This window comes from Octopus bimaculoides, chromosome 5 (genome assembly GCF_001194135.2).
Source record: "Octopus bimaculoides isolate UCB-OBI-ISO-001 chromosome 5, ASM119413v2, whole genome shotgun sequence".
In the NCBI taxonomy this organism is placed as follows: Eukaryota; Metazoa; Mollusca; class Cephalopoda; order Octopoda; family Octopodidae; genus Octopus; species Octopus bimaculoides.
Genome location: NC_068985.1, coordinates 65647766 through 65658179, shown reverse-complemented (window position 1 = coordinate 65658179; position 10414 = coordinate 65647766). Strand labels below are relative to the sequence as shown.

The 10414-nt window shown below is 39.4% G+C and overlaps 1 protein-coding gene across 1 annotated transcript in view; it reads right to left on the bottom strand.

The window, feature by feature from the left end:
- Positions 1-10414, bottom strand: part of LOC106870882 (ruvB-like 2) — a 51888-nt gene that overhangs the window by 23615 nt on the left and 17859 nt on the right. The window contains exons 2-4 of the mRNA XM_052968068.1: positions 8577-8631; positions 7831-7955; positions 5126-5198 (exon numbers count right to left, since the gene is read on the bottom strand). Of these exons, the coding sequence (XP_052824028.1) occupies positions 5126-5198; positions 7831-7955; positions 8577-8631 (253 nt within the window). The remainder of the gene's footprint in view (positions 1-5125; positions 5199-7830; positions 7956-8576; positions 8632-10414) is intronic.

Here is a 10414-nt window from a genome sequence, read left to right as displayed (position 1 = left end):
GGTGTGGTGTGTGCGTACAAGTAGATGTAATCGCCTTACCTCGGTTTTCCTTTCGTCGACTGCGAGTCTGTCTTGCGATATCCAATCCTTGAAGCTTGCCCCGACCCAAAGAACACCAGGAATAGCAGCTGCTTCTCCCAAACCTAGACCGTCACTAGACACGTCTTGTCCTGTCCGCGACCCCGTTCGAAAGAGGGCACGAATCCCGATCGAGGCTCCCTCTGCCCTTTTTCCTCTTCTGGTCAACTCGCCCTTCCGGTCAGCCTCCCCAGACACTGACGTCATACCACAGGTGGAACACAGTGCTTCTAGAACTCAGTTTCGCTGACATGGGTGGGTTTTCTCAAGAACCTCATATTGCTAGACATTATTACTCGAAGCCTTTGACGACATAGAAGGGGATATAGCTTCACATGATGCAGAAGATAATTGAAGGTTTCTACAGGACAACCTGCTGAGGGCTACTGACCAGATCTGTGGATGGTGCAAAGACCCCTCTCAACCCAAAATAACGTGGTGGTGGAACAATGTTGTTGACAGGGCTATTAGACAAAGGAAACAGGCTTGGAAAGAATGAAAGAACAGTGGTAGCAGAGAATTGTGTCAGACTGCCAGAAGGGAAGCTAGGCGACAGGTTTATTTAGCTAGAGGGGAAGCACATAAGAAAAAATTTGCCAATGTTCTGCGCCATGAGGACCAAAGACTTGAGGTATTTCATGTTGCAAGACAGTGTGTGAGAGAGAATCATGATGTTGTAGGAGAGAAATGTGTCCGCATGGATGATGGTACACTTGCACTAAATGAGGCTGTAAAGAGAGAGGTTTGGAAACGCCACTATGAAAGGTTGCTCAATAAAGAGAATGAATGGGAGAAAGAGAGTCTGCCGAATGTCTACCCAACAGAGGGATTAGCTATCCAAGTTGACAATACCATGGTAGATAAAGCAATTAAGAGTATGCAGACAGGGAAAGCCCCCGGCCCATCAGGAATCACTGCAGAGATGCTCAAAATATCTGGTAGTGTCGGGTATGGCCTAGTCACCCGTATTGCTAACCAAGTGATACACGAAGGAGTCATACCCAATGACTGGTGTAGCAGCACCATAGTCAACTGCTACAAAGGTAAAGGTGACGCTTTAGATATAATTACAGAGGTATCAAGTTGTTGGATCAAGTAATGAAAGTCACGGAGAGGGTCATAGCCCAATTAATTAGGGAGAGAGTCAGTTTAGATGAGATGCGGTTTGGGTTCGTGCCAGGGAAAAGCACTACTGATGCTATATTTCTGATAAGACAGCTTCAGGAGAAATACCTAGCCAAAGATAAACCTTTGTACCTGGCTTTCATTGACATGGAGAAAGCCTTTGACAGGGTCCCCTGATCCCTTATCTGGTGATCAATGAGGAAACTAGGGATAGAAGAATGGTTACTGAGAGCTGTACAAGCCATGTACAGAGATGCTGTCAGTAAGGTGAGGGTTGGCAACGAGTACAGTGATGAATTCTGGGTAGAGGTAGGGGTCCAACAAGGTTCAGTCCTCAGCCCCCTCCTATCTATCATAGTCCTCCAGGCAATAACAGAGGAATTCAAGTCAGGATGCCCCTGGGAGCTCCTCTATGCTGATGACCTTGCACTAATTGCTGAGTCACTATCAGAATTAGAGGAGAAGTTTCAGGTGTGGAAGCAAGGACTAGAATCGAAGGGCCTTAGAGTCAACCTAGCTAAAACCAAAGTCCTATTAAATAGGAAGGTAGATAAAACACAAACCCCTTCAGGTAGATGGCCCTGCTCGATCTGTAGAAAAGGCATAGGTAGAAACTCTATAAGATGTATCCAATGTAAGCTATGGACACATAAGAGGTGCAGCAATATCAAAGAAAGGCTAACTAGCAAGATAGTTTTTGTATGTGGCAGATGCTCAGGAGCAATAAACACTGAAAATGTGCAAAGAACAACTTCCACCACATTCAAGGGAGAAAAACTAGAAGTAGTTGATAGCTTCCGTTATCTAGGTGACCAAGTTAGTAGTGGGGGAGGGTGCGCTGAAAGTGTAGCTGCTAGAATAAGAATAGCCTGCGCAAAGTTCAGAGAGCTCTTACCTCTGCTGGTGACAAAGGGCCTCTCACTCAAAGTAAAAGGCAGACTGTATGACGCATGTGTACGAACAGCCATGCTACATGGCACTGAAACATGGGCCATGACTGCTGAGGACATGCGTAAGATCGCAAGGAATGAAGCCAGTATGATCCGATAGATGTGTAATGTCAGTGTGCATACTCGACAGAATGTAAGTACCTTGAGAGAAAAGTTGAACCTAAGAAGCATCAGTTGTGGTGTGCAAGAGAGACGATTGCGCTGGTATGGCCATGTGGCGAGAATGGATGAGGATAGCTGTGTGAAAAAGTGCCACACCCTAGCAGTTGAGGAAACCTGTGGAAGACGTAGACCCAGGATGACCTGGGATGAGGTGGTTAAGCACGACCTTCGAACATTGGGCCTCATCAAGGCAACGAATTGTGACAGACCTTTGAAAATATGCTGTGCGCGAGAAGACTCGACAAGTCAAGTGAGACCATAATCCGAGGTCTCTGCCTAGGGTGTAGCTAGCCCATTTATGCATACCTTTCCTTCATTGGACACTAAACTCTGCTTGCAAAGACCTGTTGAGGCAAGTGAAATTGAAATCGAACCAAATTCAATAACTGGCACTCATACCAACCTCTCCTTCATTGGACACTAAACTTGGCTTGCGAAGACCTGTTGGGGCAAATGAAATCGAAAACATGATGGCACCTATACCAGTGGAGCACTAAGAGCACCGTCCGAGCATGATCATTGCCAGAGCAGTTGTCTGGCTTCCGTGCCAGTGGCACATAAATAGCACCATTTGAGTGTGATTGTTACCAGCGTCTCCTTACTGGCACTTATGCCGTTAACATTCGAGCGAGGTCGTTGCCAGTGCTGCTGGACTGGCTCCTGTGCAGGTGGCACATAAAATACACCATTTTGAGCGTGGCCATTGCCAGTACCGCCTAACCGGCCTTTGTGCCAGTGGCACGTAAAAGCACCCACTTCACTCTCGGAGTGGTTGGTGTTAGGAAGGGCATCCAGCTGCAGAAACTCTGCCAAATCAGATTGGAGCCTGGTGTAGCCGTCTGGTTCGCCAGTCTTCAGTCAAATCGTCCAACACATGCTAGCATGGAAGGCGGACGTTAAACAATGATGATGATGATGATCTCAATCTATTGTCATATCCTCCAAGAGGCCCAACAACTTGAGATCAGTCTTCACCATTTCATCCCAAATCTTCCTGGGTCTCCTTCTTCCAAGGGTACCATCTACTTTCAGTGTTTGACACTTCTTTATACAGCTGTTTTCAGTAATACGCATCACATGTCCAAACCAAAGTAGTCCTCTCTCTTGCATGCTACATTTGATTTCTCTTATGCCCAACTTTTCTCAACAGATTTGCCCTTCATCGTACATGCACACTGCCTTCATTTATCGTACATGCATACTGCCTTCATTTATCTCTAGTCAACACATGACTTCTGCATTCAGAGCCATGTCTCACTACCATGAAGTATAGCCATTTGTACACAAGCATCATATAACCTACTCTTCACTCGAAGAAATTGTCCTTTTTGATACCAACAGAGATAGTAGCTCTCTGAACTTCCTCCATTCTAGTCTTATTCTGGAAACAATACTTTCAGATATTCCTCCACTAATGATAAATTGGTCACCTAGATGAGAGAAACTATCTACAACCTCAAGAGAGCCTCCTGGGCATTTGAGGGAGTCTTGTGTGCCCTTAGTGCTTATTGTTCCTGCACATATGAAGATGACTTTAGCTGTTTATCTACCTGCGATTCCACTGCACCTCTTATGTGTCCATAGCTTACACTTGGTGCAATGAATGGAATTACTTCCAACTCCTTTCCTAAATAATGAGCAGGGCCATTTACCCAACAGAAAAAGTCTTGTCTGCTTCCTTGCTAACAACATTTGGTCTTTGCTAGGTTAACTTTAAGGCCCTGACACCAGGCTTTGCTTCCACACCTGGAATTTCTTCTCCAGTTCTGCAATAAGAGCAAAGTCGTCAGTATATAGTAATTCCCATGGGCATCTAGTTTCGAATTCCTCTATTATGGCCTGGAGAACTAAGATGAAATAGAGTGGGCTGAGAAGTGAACCCTGGTGAGACCCTACTTGTATGCTAAATTCATCACTGTTTTCAAGGCCAACTCTCACCTTACGACAGCACCACTAAACATAGCTTGTACAGCTCTAACAAGCTACTCTTCTCATCCTAACTTCCTTAGAGACCACCAGATAACAGAGTAGGGGACCGTGCCAAAAGCTTTCTCCAGGTCAACAAAAGCTAAGTACAATGGCTTACTTTTGGCTAAATACTTCTCCTGCAGCTGTTTCACTAGGAAGATGGTATCTGTGGTACCCTTCCCAAGTACAAAACCAAACTGCAGCTTATCTAGTTTAATTGTATTCCTAATCAATTAAGCTATAACTATCTCCATAATTTTCATGACCTGGTCCAGCAGTTTGATACCTCTGTAGTTGTTTCTATCTAAGAAGGCATCACCTTTACCCTTGTAGCAACTAACTATAATACTACTACACCAGTCATTTGGAATGGCACCTTCCTACATAACTTGATTATATGGTTATGGGTGACTAGGCTGTATCCTACACCACCAGATATTTTAATCATCTCAGTAGTGATTCCTGATGGCCCAGGGGCTTTCCTGGTCTTCATATCCTTGATTGCCTTATCTATTATGTTGCTATCAACTCTGATGGTTGGTCCCTCAATTGGTTTGCTATTTGAAAGACTCTCCTCCTCCAGTGCATTTTCCACATTTACTAACCTTTCATAGAGGCACTTCTATGTCTCTGATCTTAATAAACATATTGAAATGCAGTTTTAAGAAAATCAACTTTTTTATGGCAACATTTTATGCTAGTTCAAGTATTTGTATGTTTAATCTCATAATAATTTTGATTCAAGCAAATATAATTTAAACAGAAGAAGACAAATATGTTTAATAGTTTTTTTTTTTTTAAGTCAGTAAAATGAAACCTGTAGGGAAAAAAAAAACACTTACCCATTGCTATAGCAGTTTTGCCAGAACCTGGTTGTCCTGCAATTAGAATTGCCCGGCCAGCAATTTTTCCTTCCTGTAATTACAAAGAGTACTCTTGATTGTATGTACCAATAGTAAAAATAGTTTCATATTGGCAAATCTGTTGTTACATAAATATGTCTATCTTTTCAGTGGTACTATACCATCTATAAACTCTGAGTGTACAGATGTAAAAGCATACTGAAAAACTGCATAAAATTTCAAAATACCAAACCGTTTAGGATCAAAACAATGTAAAATTAACTGGTTAATCACAATGCATAGGATTTGTTCTCCTAATTTTGTGAAAAATAAGACCAATTTTTATATAGATTTATTTTCAACTCATTTATTCATCAGTGGCTCAAAGAAAATATAAGAAAGAAGAATGACCATTTAGAAAAAGAAATGACTTGCATATTGCTGACTAGTATAAGATGTCCAGGCTATAAGATGTCCCAGAGAGAGTCAGCAAAAAAATTGGCATGTTCTGAATCCCAAATATTCAGACTGAAATTATAGGAGCATGTCAATCCAATGCCAATCTAATTGTAAAAAACAAAAGATGCTGCTAAAGAGGACATTATCCCAATGGTTCAGTAAAGCCAGACCCAAAGATATTCCACTATATGGACCAGCTCTGTCAGAGAAGGCCAAAAGTTTAGCAGAGCATTTAAACAAGAGAGTTTAATTCTGCAAATAATTTTTTATCCTAGCAAAAAGTGCTGCTGATAACTGAACTTGTATATTCAAGAGACTGATAGTCGCGATTTTTTTCAATGCAGGCAAAACTGAATAGTACAACAGAGCCTTTCTAGAAGTTACTCAAGACAGAAAAAATAAAGGGAAACAAAAATGCTAAAAATTACCATCATGAAGATTTTTTAACATGTCCAAAAATGATAAAAGAAAATTATTAGCCATCCATCAATCCATTCAAATTCTCTATCTACTATTCCTAGAAGGGTTGCTGGGGTAGAGTCCTCAGCCACCTCCTCCACAGCATTCTATCGGAAGCAACTGTCACTACACTTTCTGGCTGAATTCCGAAGTGTGACTAACTGAGACTGGATATTATCTAACTATCTCATCATTAGGTCTTCTGCTAGTTGGCTAGGTTTGAAGAAGATGTCTTGCAATTCTTTCCTACAACATTCTAATCACATGTCTGTAGTACCAGAACTATAACTTCTCAATGTGAGGAAGCAGTAGCTTGACCTGGAGAGACTCACTGATCTCCAAGCTATGCACCTTGTTGAATAATGTTTCTCCAGAGATCCTTCAGAGGAGCCCCATTTTGGTCACTTGTCTCTGTGATTACACAATTTGGGTCATTACCCAAAATTCATGACCATAGGTGAGGACAAGCATAGAAACTGAATTGAAGAAAATAACTATCAATTAGGAAAAGAAACAAATTGCGTTCATATGAAGACACTTCTTACCACACAACCATACCTGCACCTACAATTAAGATTTTTCAACAATTATCTCAAGTCCTGTCCACAAGATACTTTATGGCAGCTAATATGCTGTTGAGCTTTCTGACAACCAATCATAATAAAATTTTGTTTTATTGATTTATATTATGGTGAATAAACTTTTAGTTAGAGATTTTTTTTTCTTTTGCCAATAAGGTTTGCTTGTTTTTTTTTTGGGGGGGGGGGGGGCATCCTTTGTTTATTACATTTATTTACAATTTCTATTGCTCATTTTTTACATGACTTCATTATATATTTCTTGCTTGCATTACAATTTTCTAAGAATTTCATCTTGTAAAAAGCATTTCTCTCAAGCAAGCAAAATTAGTTTAACAGTAATCTGAAGAGCATTTATTTCATATCTGTAGCTGAAAATTTCTAGAGATTGATAAAACTAATGTACTGAGAAGTCTTTGCGGTTTGTAAATGTAAAAATCCACATTGGATACAAGAGCACAGAACAGCATATTCCACTGTTTAGGTTAATGGGGTTGCAAGGGAAAAATAGGTCATAATGTTCAAATGGTTAAATATATCTCGGTTTATTTAATCACTTTACACAGCAGAGATAATTACTTTCTTTGGCAGGTCTCATAACTTCCAAACTTTTTTCACCTTCACTTCTTTCACAGTTTAATATGCTTTAGATAGGATGAACCAATCTAGGAGTGCAATTATTAACACAGATAAAATCCTAATGCCACAATAAATACTGTTTGCTCTATACAATAAATATCATCATCATCCTTACATCCACTTTTCCATGCTTGCATTTGTCAGAGTTCAAATATTTTATGGCCCTTCCTGTCACCAACCCCCACCCCTGTTTCCAAGCAAAGCAATATTTCTCCATGGCCAGACAAGTTTGCATAGAAGACTCGAAACAAAGGACAGCACTTGTATGATAGTGACACTATTGCATGATATCAAGACAGAGCCAATAACATACAACATTCTTTCAGTTTTCATCTACCCAATCCACTTACAAAACTCTGATTAACCTGGAGCTATTGTAGAAGACACTTGCCAAGGTGCCACCCAATGGGACTGAAACCAAAATCATACAGTTGAGAAGCAAACTGCTCAACCTCATAGCCATGCCGGTGCCCAGCCATCTATCTTCCATACATAAGAAAGCATTATTGAATTAGATACTAGTAGAAGTTTCATAATATTCTATATTATTCTAGAAATTGTTGAGCATACTTTAATTATCTCCATGATGATGCCAGCAGCTTTACGAGCAGCATTTTGGCCTACCATCCCCTGGGAAATATCTCTTGCTTCAAGTGCATCATTGAGACCAAGACCACGAATGTGTGAATGGGCACCTAAAAGTAAAAATAAATATTTATCATTGGAAAGGAACAACAGAAAAGGAAGTAATTAAATTTAAACATAAAACATACTTAAGTAAAGTTACACTGTTTTTAATTAAATTTGTTGTTAAATAGAGATAGTTTTACAATATTTTTACAATTCCATGATATTCTATATAAGTGAGTATATAGTCTTCAGAAAACCTAATGTATAAATATTCACATACAAAAAAAAAGCACATTTCTTTTTATATGTCTATAAATATGATTATTTTCCTGCAGTTTTAGCATTTGCAAATGTTAGAGCAAATGAGTTTACGACAAAAATAGCTTTTCTCTTAACCCAAGCCCAAACATGATCATGGGCAACTACTGGTCTTCCATAAAAACAACTTTGCCCAGATTTGTGCCTCGGAATGTAACTTTCTAGGTGCAATCCTATGGTCATTCATGACTGAAGAGGATCTTTATCTTTTAGTACAGGTGGACCATGCTGGGACACTGCCTTGAAGAATTTTTAGTTGAATGATGGAAAGATTTTTCTCAGTACTTGAATGGTATATGGTTGTCACAGCAAGCTCCAATTTCAAATATAAAACATCTTTACATGTTCAGATACATAAATTAACTTACCAATTCGTTCAATTCTAGTGACTTCACGTATTTCTTGAACTTTCTGCACAGTAGGCTAAAGAAATGATAATATAAAATTTCAAATTACTTACATAAACAAATACAAACTAAAATCTTCACATTCCTTCTCATACAGGTGTCTATAAAGATCTCTACCTTGAGTTGATAGAAGTTTCCTGTTCTCTTAACTACATCCCAACACCCCTAAAAAACAGACAGCAAATGATGGTGGCATTATGTTCTATATCTCACTTTTTAAATAATCAATATTAAACTTGTAAGCTTTCCAGAATGTGCTTAGCTTTGAAGAAAGAAATTATCATACAATTTTTTTTTTAAGAGACACACTTGGGGGGGTGAGGGTGGGGGGGAGACCCAAGAAGACAGGAGATGAATTAGTGAAGGCTAACCTCAAGATGTTAAACCTCACAGAAAAGGTGACAATAGACTGAGATGGTTGGTAATATGCTGTGCTTGAGAAGACCCGTCCAGCAAAAATGAGGTTCAGTCAAGCTGTCTCTCACAACTCATCTATCATCAATCCCTCCATCACTTTTCTAACTACAGCACAGCTAACTCACATTGTCTCCTTATTACTGTCCCTTATCACTTCTGCCTCCTCCCTGACCCACTCCTATTTCCTTCACTTTACCACAAACTGATATTCATCATTGATCATACCACTCACTACTATGTGTCCTATTGTGTCCACCACACTCCCCCATTTCTAATCATTTGTCACACTCTGTTCACACTCTTGTAAACTTACCCACCCACACATTCTTTTTGTTCCTCTATCCTGATTCTTTTTTATATTCACCTTGTACCTTTAGGTATATCTCCACCATCTCTCTCTTTCCACCTCCCTCAATACTATGCCCCCACTCAATTCAGACATCTTCTCTTGTAAGTTCTTTAGTGTTGATGCTACAAAAAAGTGCCCAATACACTCTGTAAAATAGTCGGTGATAGGAAGGGCATCCAACTAGAGTAACTATACCAAGGCAGAAACTGGAACTTGACTCGGTCCTTTGGCTTATCAGTTCCCATCAAACTATCCAACCCAAGCTAGTATAAAAAAAACACATGAAACAATACTGATGGGTACAAATCTTTTCACTCTCAACATATTTGATGTCAGTGAATGTGACATATTAAAAGTTTCAAAAACTTGGCTTTTCCCTTCAGTTAAAATTGTGCTAGCAATAATCTCAGTAATTCTTCAGATCAATGCTTCTCAAAGTAGGTGGCACTGAAACTGCTCCCCACCCACCTCTGCCTGGTAATTGATGAAAAATTTTATATATGTACTAGGGACAAGAGGGTAGTAAACAGGTGAGAGAAGCATTTTTACAGTTTTTTAGTCTGTCTCTTTGTCTCCTATTTAAATATTAACTTTTAAAAATTTTATGTGACATAATTAACTACTTGTTAGCCATAATCACAATGACAAGAGACTTTGAAATGTGAGAAAATAAATATAAACACATATATACTACCTGTGCATGTAAATTATAAACAATAGACTTAAAAGACGGAGTCAAAATTTGTAGGTATTTCCTATATGCAATAAAGGCAGCCACTGCATGTGGAGTGTCAGGTAACATCCTGACATCTGCATATATACATACTTGAACATTGTTGATTTTGGCTAGGGGTGTCATTTGTTAATATATCACCTCGTATATATAAAGAAATGTGTCAACTAAAACATGGGTACAGAAATCAATATATATGTGTGCAATAGGGATACAACTTTTTTGCAACTCTTTAGTCCTATATCATATTCTGATGAGCTTTTGCTAGAAAACAATGAAAATCGTTTTTTTTTTTTTTTT